This window comes from Oryza brachyantha, chromosome 2 (assembly GCF_000231095.2).
Source record: "Oryza brachyantha chromosome 2, ObraRS2, whole genome shotgun sequence".
Classification (NCBI taxonomy): domain Eukaryota; kingdom Viridiplantae; phylum Streptophyta; class Magnoliopsida; order Poales; family Poaceae; genus Oryza; species Oryza brachyantha.
This window is the reverse complement of record NC_023164.2, coordinates 12152483-12168684: the sequence shown is the minus strand read 5'-3', so window position 1 is coordinate 12168684 and position 16202 is coordinate 12152483. Positions and strand designations below refer to the sequence as shown.

Sequence of the window (16202 nt, the reverse complement as noted above, 5' to 3'; positions counted from 1 at the left end):
TTTCAAAACGAAAGTGATTACTGCTACTGATCATTAAGCACAATCGAGCAGCAGCTAGCGATCGAGTTAAGCCATGGAGGCGGCGGATGCTGCCGACTCCGTGCTGCACGGCGACCTGCTGGAGTGCGTGCTGCTGCGCCTGCCGCACGACGATCTCACCGCGTCGCCCGCGCTCGTGTCGTGGGAGTGGCGCCGCGCCGCGCGCGCCGCGCACCAGCAGCACCGCCGGCGCCGCCGCCACCTCCCCTGCCTCGTGGCGCACGTCCATGGCGTCGGCGTCGGTCGCTCCACGCACGTATACGACCCGCGCGCCCGGGCGTGGGCCTCCGGCGGGTGGCGCGTCGTGGGGGGTGTCCCCGTCCGGCGGTGCGCCTGCGCGGGCGGTGACCGCGTCTACGCGCTCTCCCTCGCGTCCATGGCCGTGTCCGAGGACGCCCTCGGCGCCGCCTGGCGCGAGCTCCCGCCGCCGCGGGTGTGGCGCGTGGACCCGGTGGTGGCCGCGGTGGGTCCTCACGTGGTGGTGCTCGGCGGCGGGTGCGGCGCGACGGCGGCCGCGGGCGTGGTGGAGGTTCTTGACGAGGCCGTAGGGTGGACGATGTGCCCGCCGATGCCGGCGCCGTTAGCGTCGAGGTGGGTGTCGGTCGCCGCCTCGGAGCGGCGGGTCTACGCGGTGGAGAGGCGAACGGGATGGGCGAGCTGGTTCGACCCCGCGGCGAGGCGGTGGGGGCCAGCGCGCCAGCTCCAGCTACCCGGAAACAACACCACCACCACCTCCGTCGCGTCATGGGCGGCCTGCGGCGTAACGGCGAGCGGCGGCGGCGACGCCGACGAGCGCCTCCTCGTGCTGGCAGGAGGCGACGGCGGCATCGTTTCGCTTTGGTTCATGGACGGGGACACGCTGCTGCCGGACGGTGAGACCAACGCATCGATGCTGCCGCCGGAGATGTCAGAGAAGCTCGCGCTGCACACCACGGGCGGCGGCAACATTGCGGTGGCCGCGGCCGGCGCGGCGAGCGGGTACGTGTACAACGCGTCGGAGCCGGGCAAGGGAGCCGCGAGGTACGAGCTCGTGGCAGCTGGGGTTGGTGGAGGCGGCCATGACAGAGACAGCAGCAGCAGCAGCAAGAACGGTTGCCATGGGAAGACGTCGACGTGGGGGAGACGCGGTAGTAGCAGTAGGTGGGAGTGGTTGCCGTGTCCACCGGCAGCTGCTGCAGCCATGACGTCGTCCGCCGTCGTCGTCTTTGCCTGTTCCGGATCATCATCGGACTCGGCTCCAAACAAATGATTGTACTGTGCATGTACTCAATCTAGAGATGGTGATGGCAAATTACTACGAGATCGTCCGCGTTAATTTCTATGTATCTGGCCGGTCAAAGAAGACGTTTCAAGGGGTGGAGCCAACCAAATTTGACCGGCTTCAATTCTTCTAGCAAGATGTTGCGGGTTGGACAACTAACCAGGGGACGGTCCGTGTTAATTGCTACGTAGGAGTAGTATATATGATGTTCTGATTTTTCCAAGGTTAAAAATCCTTTAAGTTTGACCAATATTCACTACACTAAATTAGTTCCATTAAATGGAACATTGAGTATGTTTCGATACTATGTTTGTTATGTATCAAAAGTAGGCAAAATTTACTACAGGGTATCGAAAAAATTTGTAATTAGTGGTGAACACCGTAAGATCATGAATTTGCTGCAGGGTACCGCAAAAATGTTGTAATTAGCTGGTAGATACTCTGGCTATTATTTTTAATTTTGGAGTCAATTTTTACTAAATTATATCATATTAATTAGTCTATAAGTATAAAAATTAGATAATTACTATGTATTGGATCCCAGGTAATTTTGGTTCTGGTTCACCAGTGTATGCAGTGTTAGCCAAGATCTTTTGAATTTTGATAAGTCGTAGCATAAATATGGATTTTCTAAGATGCTCTCAAATAACTGTGAGCCGCTTAGAGAGAGGGCTTCCCCAGATCCGAGGGGCGGATCGAGCTCGTCCTTCCTGCGAACCAATGCCCTTGCCGCCACCAGATCGATTTCTCAGCACGAATCGTGCTCTCAAACCACGCCATATAGTTCCTGCCTCTGATAATCTGTGATTTTACGCCCTCCCGTCAGGAAATCAAGCAAATTGATGTATGAATTCCCTTTGGCTCTTTCTTTTTTTTTTCTCTTTCGTTTTTGCTTCCGTGTGACAGGATAAACCATCTGTCATTATATCTGCGAGTTGATGTTTCTGTTTGTCAGTTTTAAGCTAAGGCATAGTGGATGCTGTCATTTGGCCCACGATCGAAGAAGAGGGACAAATGGAATAAGAAAGGAGAGCTAGCAACAAACAGGAAACCAAACACCAGTATCTACTCCCGTTCGTATCACAGCACAAATGCTCACGAAGATACGAGTACACCTTTTTATCGTACATGTTAATACAAGCATACAGAACTAATTATTTGATTGATACGATGCAGTTGACACAATAACCAACCTAGGCTGCGGTCGGCTTGGTGTTTGTTAATCGGCGCAGAACTTAGTATACGATTAATTAATTATTAATTAAAAAATAAAAAAATTAACCTGAATTTTTAAATCAACTTTTCTATAGAAAATTTTCATAAAAAATACATCGTTTAACATTTCGGAAAGCGTGGATGCGAAAACAAGAGGAATATGGGTTACTTGCTGTGGCAAACGAACGTGACCCTATTGTAACAGTTGGCTGGGGTATTAGCTAGAAAATGACCCTATTGTAACAGTTGGCTGGGGTATTAGCTAGAAAATGACACGGCAATTTGTCGGGCTGTCAACGAGCTCGATACAACATTGAGCCGAGCCTATTCTACTTTTGGCTTCTAAGGGTCCTATCTTTTCTCAATTTTAGTTCTGTTTATGCTTATAAGCTATATTTTAAACCATAAATTTAGAGTTGATTTTAGAGTTTTCTTATCGTACTTGATTTTTCAGCCTTTGCTTAGATCGCTAAAATAACATATATATAAATTTCTTATTAACAAATTATTTTTCATTTGTAAATATATTATTTGGTTTTTTCTTCGAAAACACAAATAGTGAGCTTGATTCGAGCTCGAACTCAATACCCAAGCTTGATAGTTACTTCTACAATATATATTTTTAGTAATAACACTTGATAAATATAATTATTTTCTAATTAATCATATTATTAAAGAGTAGACAATGGACCTATATTAATATTAGTTTATCAGTAAACAATGTTAATAAATAATAAAAGCTATGCATATTCAAGCGTATTACGAGCACGAACTCAGCTCAGCAAAGCTCGCGAGTTTTGCCTTGACCTCGATCTCCTAGGACGAACCAAGCTCATGCTATTCGTGAGCCTCGGCTCTTTTGACAACCCTACAATTGGTAGACCTACCGTCTGCCTACACTATTGACCTTGCTCTTATTAAGTGGCTACAAATTGAGAAATAACTTTGTAAACTGGCCAAGATCAAAATAATTAAAATTAGAATTCCAATTTCGGAAAAAAATATCCACATTTTATTGTATCGGTTTTCATCATTAACCGAATAATAATACTTCCTCCAGTTAACAATATTTGAGCTTTAAGACAAGATTCATATTAATCAATTTTAAAAATTTTGACCATCAATATGTTTTCAAATGCTTGCCTCAATAAGTATTGTCATAGAGCCTCATCGTTTTGGCATATTCATATAAGCATATGCCAAAATTTACATTATAGAGCCTAATGTTGAGATATTTTCATCGTAACTTATTTATGCTTATAAACCGACAAGAACACATATGTAAAGTTTTTATTCATAAATTATTTTTTAATTGCTAGTGTGATGTTTCACTTATGCTTATTATAAGTAAAATGATGAGGCTGGTAGTATCCTATGCTTGTTAGATTTTATAAACATATTCTAATATGAAATTATGATCAAAATTTTAAAGTTTGACCAAATATAGTGTTCAATATAATATTTTGTCAAACATTTAACTGTGTGAAGTTTTTATGTTGATTCAATGGTTTGCCAATCCTATATGGCCCTTGGATGATCAGAGCTAAGGTCTTGAGTCTTGACTAGGCTCCTAATTTGCAAGCACTCACTAGTAAGAAAACTAGCAAACACCTTATCTTATTATTCTCCATCCACTAAAGTCAATCCTCACTTTCCCATCGTTTTGTGTCTCCCTACTCCCAGCCATAACAGTAACTAATAATATAATAATATATCTGTATATTGCAACATACTCATATAAATGATTATGTGCAGTATAGGTCCACAGAAAACAGAAACAACTTATTTTAACAAACCGCTTGATTTTTTTAAAATATTTTTATGGGACCGATAATTTTTACGTGACGTGGGTGGGAAAAAGAACAGACGATTCTTATATGTCTTATGAGTTATTGCTCTTCTGCCTTGATAGTGATGCATTCACTAAGCCGTCATTCCCTCACATCTCCTCCTAGCCTCGAGGCCGCTAGCATGCCTCTAGTGAGCTTAGGACCCTCATGTTCCTCCTCCAAGGTGTAACACACAGGGTTAAGGAAACCGCGGTAACCGTGGCCTCCGCGGAGGTACGATTTCGGTAAGCCGCGTTAACCGAGTTTAAATTTGAGGAGAACTTAAAAAATTTAAAAAAAATTAATAAAAAAATATATGTTGTATATGTTGATATATAGTGTAGTTTTGTCAAAGAAATTTATAAAAAAAATATATTTCCGGCGTAATTAAAAATCATAAACAAGAATTTCGGGAAACAAAATTAAAAAATAGCCCATTGCAAATAATATTTCATAGGAAGATGGTTAAGAATATGTTGTTGTTAAGTCATTATTAATTTACACTAGACACTAGGGTACATAATGTTGAAATACAAATATACAACGATGGATATATGAAAAATATGTATGAAGAAAAATTATACGTGCACCTTAGTAATAATTGGTAGTAGGTATAGTTGTGACACAACAATCAAAATAAAGTTGTTACTTGTTATTGGTGTGAATTATTTGGTGAAGGGTGATATGAGTCATATGACGGTGTATGTTTGTACGTTGCAATATCAAGAATTTAGAAAAGGTCATATGGAAATTTTCTTGTTTTCCCTAAAACATGTTCTATTTTCCTATTTTTCCTATGTCACAACTCACAAATATAGCCACAAAATATTTTCCTATTTTTCATGTATTTTTAGAGATTTTTTAATGTTTTTTTGCATTTGACATCACACCCGCGGTTTCCTCGCGGTAACCGCGGTTTTGGCTACAAAAACCGCGCGGAAAACCACGGTTTCCGCCGTTCTCGTGCGCCGCAGTTACCGCGCGATAACCATGCAAAACCGCGCGGTAACCGCGTTTACCGCGTGGTTTTGAATTCAAATTTTTTGTTTTCAAATTCGTTACGATTTTTACGATTTTTGTGGTTACCTTGCGGGATCCGCGGGAGCACGGTACCGTAGTTTTTGCGGGAAAAACGGTTTCGGTAACCCTGCTACCACGCTACCACCCGTCTACTGTTGTTTCTTGTTACTAGTGAGTCACCGGTGACTTGAGGTTTTTTTTTTCTCCTTTCAAACGAAACGTTGGCGTGCCATTCTTCTTCCTCGTCAACCAGCCTCTCATCGTCAACAATTTTTGATAAGGCCCTCACCTTCTCCCTTAAATATATACTAGCGTGGGGAGCGCGCTATGCGCGCGGAATGATGTGGGATCGCAGAGGAGCATATTTAGCAGGACTAAATGGATGTCAAACAGATGGCTGCACTATGCAGTCATATATAGATAGGGTTGGTTTACAATAGCCGGTCATTCATGATCTACGGGGGTAATTACACATAGATAGTCCATCACATTCATGGTCTACGGGGGTAATTACACATACATAGGCAAAAAATGATTGATTTCTTTATGTAAGATGTGTTTAAAGTATATGGATGGTTGCATGTGGATCCCCATTCTAGGTGCTGAAGTAGAAAGCACACACTGTATTAATATTGTTTTTTTCTTTATGACGAATTTGGTCCATCTAGTTGTAATGTTGAAGTGCCCATCGGTCAATATGTTGATTGTCATCGTTGAGGGCTCGCTTCTAGGTGTGTCAACTTTGATCATTGTCTTTTTACCCATCAAGTGTGGCTTAATATGGGCTTCGGTGAAGTCGGTGCTGAAATATTGACAGAAAAAGTAACCATTAACACTGTTTTATTCATGGTGGATAGATACAACTTCTCTGAAGGGTGCGTTCCTGAGGTGTGGGCTTTCAGGTAACATTTCATTTCATTTGTCAAAGAAACAGTGTTTCCAAACACAGCCAATCAAATAGTGTGGGCACTGATATGCTTTGCTTGGCATACAGGCAGATGGCATAGAACTAAGCGTTTGAAGATGTATGTGCTATTTGCTGTAACCAGATAGTAGGAGCGATACCTGTACTAGACGTCCCTACATTGGTTTGGGTGCTGGTTCCATGCCCTTTAGTGAAAGTGCCTGTAAAAACAGAACTATTTGCATTAGTGAGCTATACCAGAAGGTGATGTGTAATGTTGTTTTGTTGATGCATAAATTAGGCCGTGTAACCTGACTGGGAACTCTTGCTGGTGTCGCTGGTGCCTGTGGTAGGGCAAGGCGCGCATAACACGCGGAACCTAACATGTTGTTAGACTGGGCAACGCATGCTCTCTTGCCACATCTCCGTTTTTTTTGAAAAAAACATTACTTTATATTTTTAACAGATCAATGATACACAATAGGAATTAGACATACTTCTTCCATTATTTTTTATATGGCGTCGTTGATCTTTGAATCTACGTTTGGTTGTTCGTCTTATTCAAATTTTGAACCCAAATATGTAAAATTATCAGTTATACTTGAAGTTCCAATAATAATAAATTATATTATAACAAAATAATTAATAGTTATAATTTTTTTAATAAAACAAATGGTCAAACTGGATAAAAAATCAATTGTCATATAAAAAAATGGAGGAAACGGCAGAAAAAGGAAGGAAGAATGAGACCGAAGGAAACAATACAAAAAGAAAGGAAGAATGAGACCATATGAACGCATGCATACAATCACATGGCATGCAGCCAAAGCAGTGCCCTCGGTCAATGCATGCAAAGGGTGCACCCACATGTTGGCTGGCATGACTATGCTTGTCACAGGCCTCACGCCTCACGGTAACCAAGCAGCACTCCGCTCAGGTTACTGTACCAAGACGATGCACATCGGCGCGTAATTACGGATGAACCATTTTTATTCTTTTTTAATGGTTATAACCATAAATTGAACTATTATAAATTACTTTAAATGAAGGAAAAGTCTGTTCTTTACATATTTTTGTTGACTATGAACCTAATGAATATGTTCAGGGACCACCTAAAGCATGGCCTTGTGGGTTTGTGTGTTTTTGAAGCATGTCTGTACAATTGTCCCAAGCACAAAGGATTTTCCTTTGCAACCTGGTTGGCAAATGGTAACTTCTAAAGAGGAAACGACAGTAGTAAGCAGAAAACATAAGTGGTTTTTGAACTATTCGTTTTAGTGTCTGTCTTGAAAGACACTCCGAGGGGTGTTGTGTAATCACCTAAACTCTCTTGGAGAAAAAAAAGAGATTATATATATACATCACAATTTTTAAAGAATAGTCAAAAATGTACATTATGATGATTTGGTTTGGTTATATTCAACGATTGATTTGGTTTTCACATTTGAGCAATAAAAGATCATATGGCATACTGATCAAATGATTTCGTCCATTGACCTTCCTTTTTTCTCGTAAATAGAGGAAGCATATACACACAATTTACATTGAAATGTCAGATGAGAAGGCAAGCCTACCGGTCATGAAGAAATGTGGTTGATATAAAAGAGAGTGCCAAGCCACCTCCTGCCCACAACTTCTAGTCCCAGACTCAATAGCTTTCAAGAGTTCACTGGAATACTTCAACTGAATAAGTGAAAAGATGTTAGTTTACTAACTAATGGAACCAAATACAAAAAAAGGCAAAGGACAAGGAAAATTATATGCTTTACAGTACCTTAGTTTTTCCAACAATGCTCAATCAATATGGTGCCTAAATTTGGTCTCAACCTTATTCACACAGTTGCATCTATTTTCATAAATGTGTAACCCAAAGAGTTCATGCATTAGGCATATACAACCCAACAATCTAGGCCTGATTACTGTTTGTTGTTCCAAAGTTTCACCCTTCAACTTAAAATGCAAAGGAGCTTGTGACAACTGCAGCATCTGAAGGATTGATTTCACAACTCTAGATGCAGGCTTTCTTCCATCCTGCAATCAAAAACCAGTTTTGTCATAAGCTTTCAGCCTAGGCACAAATAAGACAACACAAGGACCAAATTAGCTACATAAGCATTTGCAAAATTGGATTTTAATCTAACCAACTTCGAAGAACTGCAGATTGAGATGTACAAAAAATGGCTAATAGAGTGCCCCAACGGAACTATGTAGATCATTTATGTTAACAATTTATTTAATATAACTGAGTGGACTGTAGACAACATAGCGACGGGATACCATTTGGTTACAAAAGTGAGCTGTTATCTTTTGCTGGGGGCCACAGATTGCAATTAGATAAGTGCGAAACATACCTTTCTATCAACCATACAGCTTGTCAAATCTGTAAGTTTTGTGGAACCACTTGGTCACATGGTTTGCGGTCTTTCTCATGATCCCAAGAATCGAAGATTTCACGCAATTTCTTTCTAGTTTGAAAGTTTTCAGCTGTAAAATTGGGGCATTCACGTGGAATCTTCTAGACAGTATCATGGGATCTCCTTATGTGCCACAAGGACTGCAGATATGCAGAGAAAAATAAGAGAAGAGTAAACTTATAACAAAATATCAAAAGCTGAATGAGACAAACAAAAGTTATTTGGAGAATCACATCCAAAGGAGCTTGTAGTTCAAGATCATTTGGTGGAGGAACACGTAAAACCATCTCTGGGGGTTATCACTAATTTAGCCTGTCAACAATAAATAACATGCATAAGAAAAAAGTTACAGAAAAAGTGCATCTGAGTTTAGTTTGGGGATAGGAGAACTTTACTGACCCGAAGGCAAGCCTTTGCAATAGGTAAAATGACTGCAAGATAATCCACTTTTTAGGTTTCCAAAAGGCTTTGCCTCTGGAAATCCACCTCAGCATCAATTAATAGCAATTCAAGTTGGACAGAGTCAATCCGCACATGTAGCAAGTAGGATGTAAGCAATAATATACAAGTTTATAATGCTGTTCATAAAACCGGAGAGCAAACATATGTAGTAAAAGGGAAGGTGATACCCTAGAAACAAAATAAGGCTTGACGTCTACATCTCAAATATGGTGCCAGGAAGAAGATAAACATCGTCTTGTATTTGTTCCTGATCCGTCTCGTCCAGTCTCTTGTACAACATGTCCTGCTATCAGCGGTGTCGTGTTGAGCAAATCGGGCTGGGGCGGCGGATCTCGGCCGACGGCGGCAGATCGGGCGACGGTGGTGGAGCTCGGCCCGGGGCGACGGATCTCAGGCCGCGGCGGTGGAGCTCGGGCGACGACGATGGAGCTCGTGCAGCGCAGATCGGGCAACGACGGTGGAGCTCGGGCCAGGGCGGCGGAGCTCGCCCAAGAGCGGTAGAGATCGGCAGCACGTAACCTCGGCCTAGCGGCAGCGGAGCTCGGGGGTAGCGACGCGTCGGGGGCGGCGGAGCTCGGCGGCCGCCTTGTCTCGGCAGTAGATCTCGGGGGCAGCGCGTCGGGGGCGAGCGACCTCGGTGGCGGTGGCCGCCAGGCGATGTCGGTGGCGACAGGTCGAGGGTGGCGGCGTTGGCCGGCCTCGGCGACTTTCTCCCTCTCTCTCTCTCTCTCCCTTTGTCCTGCGCCTCTCTTTCCTTGTCTCTCGCGCCTTTCTCGCCGTATTCTGCATCGCGAGCAAGCTCTGCATCGGGGAGGAGCAAAAAAAAGCAAAAGCAGCACCTCTGACAGGCAGGCATACAACTCTATAGGACACGACAGTATGAGAGGGCAAAAATGGTGAACCCGTAGACATAGCACACAGCTCACACACACAGAGGGAAAGAGAGGAAAGAACCAAATGCATGGAACATGTCTACACAAAAAACCAGAAAAATAGGACGCAGGCATGGACACACAGGAGCAGCCAACCAAATAAACCAGGTTTATGGCTGGTAGATAAAAAACAGTGACCACAAGGCCCACATGGCAGGGGGTAAAACGCATGGACCAAGCACATGCAAACGCAGAAGAAAAAGCTGACTAACAGTATAGAGCACTGACTAATAGTGCAAAGCATGAAGCAGCAAAAAGCAAGAGGCAAGAAACTAGAACAGCGACTACGAATAGAAAGGAAAGAAAGCAACAGGCGTGAGCCATCGAACATAGCAGCCACAGAGCGGTCCAGCTGACCCCACCGTCGAGCGAGACGGCACACCGTGCACGCAGCGCACGCAGCAGCCCAGACAGGCAAGGACCACGCGTCGCAACTGCGAACCGTCCATGCCAGCGAAATCTCTCCGGAGGCCTCAAATCCTTGAGGGCTTTAAGATTTTAATTAAATGGACATGGTCACATGTCCCTTCTCATGTTATTCAAGTTGCGTCTCAATGAAAAGTTTGCAATTTCAGAATAGAAACTGAAAGTATTGTGAGCTGAGTTAATAGCTTCATGTTTGTTATAAGTAGAAACTTCAAAGAGATTTCAGTTGAATGTTTGACGAAGTAACAGATCAACTTCTAAAATTTGATGTGATAGAATTTTGATATGGGAATTGATGGGTGTAAAGTTCGAATTTCTAATAGAAATTTCTAAAATAGTTTGTGTGGAAATTCTAGTTGAGTTACCTCTGAGAGATCGAGACTTAAAAAAAACATTTTGGTGTCTCTCTTTGGACAAGAGCCTTCACGGAAAGGTCTCATTCGCAAATGTTTGCACGTGTTGCGTCCGTGCGAATCAATTAGAGGGGTGACGAGTCTTTTTTTTTCTATTTTTCTTTTACATAGATGTATTTTATTTTATATTTTTTATCTGATTATTTGATCCAATTGTATGAGAACTTTTATATTGTATAGAATATTTAAATAATGTTTAAAGTTTATATGTATATATTTTGTGTATAAGGTTTATACAGTACAAATTCTCACTATTCCTACATCTAATCACTGTATGTATGCTTATTAATATGTTCATATTTGCTATGAGCTTGTACACTGCGCCATTCTTTTTTTTATATATATAATTAGGTTTAGATTACTTTCCAGTTTTTTTTGCTATGAGCTTGTACACTGCGTTCAAATTACTTTCCAATTTCTTTGTGGAAATTATCTCATGATTAACTCATCTTTATGAAATCTTCACATTAACATTTCTAATTTCTATATATAAACTATGTTTATATACATAATGTTTACACATACAAAATTTATGTGTATGAAGTTTACACATAAACGTATAAAGTATATACATATAATGTTTATATAAATAAAGTTTTTGAAACTAAACCGACATAAGGATTTCCATTTATATTTTATTAACAGGAGTAAAAATCTTAGGCGGGTTACAGAAAAGAGAAAAAACTCACGACCAGAATACCTCACAGCACAAAAGCAATACACAACTCTACACCACCAACAGAAGACAACAGCGGAGACAATGAAGTTGAGTTTGCTTGAAGGTGACATCAAGGTTCTAATTTTGTAATAGTCATGTTATCATTGCCGAGCTTGTCGCCTAGCGGCATAGTAGCTCTGACTATATGACCATCACATCATCATTGCCAGAGAAGTTGCCTAAAGAACAAAATCCAACAACAACGTTCCATGGTGGACCTCAGCCCAAACTATCAAGCACCAAGACCTAAACCAAAAAAGCACCAACAACCCTGAAGGAAACTGCAACGCGTTACCGTTGCCAAGATTCACCGTACTCCAAATAGTGAGACAACTCCGACTTCACCTAGCAGCTACAAAACAAGAGAGATGTCCACCCACTAGATGTAGAAAGGGGCTAGGCAGTGAGAGCCTACCAAAAAGCCTAGGCTACCCGGAAGATGCAAGAGAAGACAAAGACCAACAATGCACATGTGAGTTTCTTCAAAAAATGGTGCCCATAAGAAGGACGCGAGGTGAACGCCACCGCGGCTCGTCCAAAATGAACAAGGTTTTCACTTGGAGAAAAAGCCGCAGGAAGAACGCTACGACGACGCCTCCAAGCAGGGCAACGACACCTAAGTCATTGTCATCGTATGATCGGTCTAGGCTGACCATAGCTTTCGCTAGAGAATTTCACATAGCCCTACACATTTACCCGCATGTACCCAGGCCATTGACAAACCACCCACGAAGTCTCGCACTACCAACAACAGTCACCGCCACTGCCCGAGGTACGTGTGTTGGTTGATTTATCGGTTAGCCGGTATTTTAGGAAAAGATATAACCACCATAGTCCTATCTGTAATCTATCTCTAACTCTAAAATTTGTAACCCTCATGGGCCGTAACTGTGATCGGTGGTTACGGGTCAGAATCGGATTAGGAAAAGCCCCCGAGGCCCACCAATGCTATATAAAAGAAGAGGAGCCCACAGGGACGCTCGTGTCGCTTATTCTCGCAACCAGAAATTCGAAATCAATCTCTACTGATTAGAGACGCGCTGAAAGGGTTTCGTGCGGCGATTCCAGGGCAGTGTTGTTGGAGACCCGAAGGTCGGAGATTCAGAACAAATCATCAGCGATCTAATCTCGCCGGAGTTGAAGGAAAGAAGACGGAATTGAAGGAAAGGAAAGAAGGGAATCAGATGGCTTCATCTGCAAGTTTATTTAGTTTTCCGCATTTGAATTAATCGGTGATCATGTATTGATTAGGGTTTAAATTCGTAATCCATTTTTTATAGATGCAATCAAATAATCCAACATTGTGGTATCAGAGCTGATTCTAGTCTTATATGGTCCCATTAATTAATCTATTATGATTTAAAGTTTAAGCCTCTGATTACTGCGTATAAATAAATGTTTATAGGCTTGTTCTTCTGTTAGATTGAACTAGGGTTCATCTTTACTGTTTATGTGCAATAGTTTTCTTTTAATCTATGCGCACATCCGCAGGAAACCCTATAAATTAGTTAGAATCCGACTCAATCTAATTGATGAAATTCCCAAAATATATCAAGCAACAAAATCCTTAGATCAGAAAGAATCCACGACTTTTACTGAATTTAATTAAACTCGATCTGGTAAACAAATTGCCGGGTTGTAGGAAACTCGCCGGAAATAGCAGTAATTGTCGTCGTCGCCACCGCTCCATGGGGGTTTCAGCCATGCGTGCGCGTGTGTGCGTGACTCTGCCTTTTGTCGCTACGCCCGGAAGCCGCCGCTGCACGCGCCGTGCTTGCGAGCATCATGCCATCGCCGCCGCGCCATGCGCACGAGCGCCGTTGTTGTTGTCGCTCACACTGGGCCGTCCACGCGAGCGCCCCCCGGTTCTGCTCCTCTCTCGGCCGCACCGGCTCCGCCATGCATGCGCCGCCATCATCGCCGGGCCTCCGCGCCGATGGGAAACGGCCGGCTTGGGCGCCGCCGCCTTCGAGCGCGTTCGCCCCCCCAGTCGGCGGGCGATGGGCCGCGTTCTTAGCGCGTGCCCTCCCCGCCGGACCGCCGCGCCGCCGCCTTCCATCTCCACCGCCTGCCGCCGGAGAGAGGAGATGGAGGAGTTCGAACAGAGCTAGCGTTAGGGTTTGGCCGGCTGGGTCACTTGATCCATGCCGTGCCCGATCTCGGCCGTCCAATTCGATCGGACGGCCATGGGCTGATTGCCCCCTTCTGGGCCACCGCCGCTGCCTATCGGGCCGCTTCGGCCAACTGGGCCAGCACCCATCGCGCGACTGCGCGCCGATTAAATGGGCCGGCCTCTCTATGTGCCGGCTCAGCAATTAAATGGGTTGAATTCACTATTTAATTTTTCTTAATTATTTTATTGTTTCCTAATTCCAGAAATTACTTTATACCTTGTTTGGGCCAACCTTTAACTTTAAATTAGAATATATATTTAATTGCTTTTTTGCATAAATTCTTTTATCCTTCCTAGGCCAATTTTAAATTTATTTATCATGATTATTACTTTAAAAATTACATAAATTACTCTTTTTATTCCTTTTGTGCCATTTAAAATTACTTTTTAAAAAATATTAATAACATATATTTAATTAGTTAGAAAATTATTTCTAGTCAAATGGAACCAACGTGAAGTTTGCTAGAAAGAATTCATGATGTGAAATTATTTATTGACCAACGTTATTTATGGTTTCATGTCAATTTAAATATGATTATTTTTTCCTTGATTATTTATGCCCAACGGTGATGGAATTAAGGATTTATTTTAATATTTTCTAAATCCTTTCTGCCCAACGGTGACTAGATTTGGAGAAGCATTCCTTTTACACATATATTATTTTGATCAAAGAAAAAGGGCAAGTCACACACTCAGAAACAAGGAGTGATTAAGGCTGCTCAACCAAGCCCTCAAGCTTCAGCTGGGCTAAAATTTAATAATCCTCACAGCACCTTGTGTGCTATTGGCACAGGAACTGTTCTCGCTTTAAGGACTAATTGGCTAGGAAAATTATAAATGAGATTAATGAAATATCTAATGTTAATAATCCCAATTTATTGAGTCTTCCCATAACTCTTTGTGGGTTGACTCAGGTGCCACTGTGCACGTTACTAATTCATTACAGGGATTAAATGGTGTCCATACGCTAAGAAAGGGGGAGCACATCCTAAGAGTAGCTGATTGAGCGGAGATTGCAATGGAGGCTGTTGGAGACCTCACACTCAAGCTCCCCAGCAGCTACAATTTAATACTTAATAATGTCTTAGTTGCCCCTTCCGTTAAAAGGAATCTTATTTCAGTTAGAGTCCTAGCAGAGTCATGATATAACTGTTATTTTTTCAAGAAAACTTGTTACATTAAGCATCTTAATAAAGTAATTGGTTTTGCCTTCGTGTGAGATAAACTCTACTTGCTCTCTTTGGATCATACTGTGATGAATGTCATAAATGCTTGCAATTATAAAAAATGAGACTTCATCGAAATTGTGGCACTATCGCTTAGGCCACATTTCTAGGGGGAAAATCGAACATCTCATTAAAGAAGAATTATTACTCCCCTTAGATTTTTCTGACGCTGATCATTGCATAGATTGCGTTAAAGGAAAATTTGCTAAGTCAATTAAGAAAGGAGCCACTAGGAGCACGAGTTCACTAGAAATAATTCACACTGATACTTGTGGACCGTTCCTAGTGACATCTGTAGATGATTTTGATTCATTCATCACATTTATGGATGATTACTCCCATTATGGATATATTTACCCCATAAGCGAACGTTTCGAATCTCTCGAAAAATTCAAAATATTCAAAGCAGAAGTTAAAAACCAGCACAACGTGAAAATTAAAATAGTGAGATCGGACCATGGTGGTGAATACTATGGGAAACATGATCTATTTGGGCAAAGTCCTGGTCCATTTGCTCAATATCTTCAGATTCAAGAGATTATTGCTCAATATTCCATGCCTGGGGAGCCTCGACAAAATGGAGTGGTAGAAAGACGCAACCGCACACTCATGGAGATGGTGCGGAGCATGCTTAGTCACTCCAACTTATTAAATAAATTATGGATTGAGGCGTTAAAAACAGCTGCACATATACTAAACAGAGTTCCAAGCAAGTCGGTACCGAAAACTCCGTATGAATTATGGACCGGAAGAAAACCGACATTGAATTATTTGAAAGTGTGGGGCTGCCGTGCAGAAGCTAAATTATTCAACCCCCAATTAAAGAAATTAGACCCCAAGACTGTGAGCTGCCATTTTATCGGTTACTCGTTGCATTCTAAGGGATATCGATTTTACTGTCCAGACCGTGTCAATAATTTGTAGAAACCAGCCATGCTGTATTCTTGGAAAATTATGAAACGGGGAGTTCACAGGAAAGGAAAATTAATCTTGAGGAAATTCGGGTGAGTGTTTCTTCAACTCTGAAAATTCAAGAGAATAATGTCCCTATGTTTCATAATGTACCACAAACTATAGTTCCCACTGTTGGCGCTACAGCTACTGCTGAGGAAAATACTGAAACCCATAAAAATAATAAGCCTCAACAGAGTCCTGTGATACATAATGAAG

General features: G+C 42.3%; 1 protein-coding gene across 1 annotated transcript; it reads left to right on the top strand.

Moving 5' to 3' along the window:
* LOC102705139 (F-box/kelch-repeat protein At1g23390-like) lies at positions 1–1725 on the top strand. Its single transcript, XM_040521211.1, has one exon. The coding sequence runs from the start codon at positions 74–76 to the stop codon at positions 1286–1288; it is 1215 nt and encodes a 404-aa protein (XP_040377145.1). The 5' UTR covers positions 1–73; the 3' UTR covers positions 1289–1725.
* The last annotated feature ends 14477 nt before the right edge of the window (positions 1726–16202 follow it).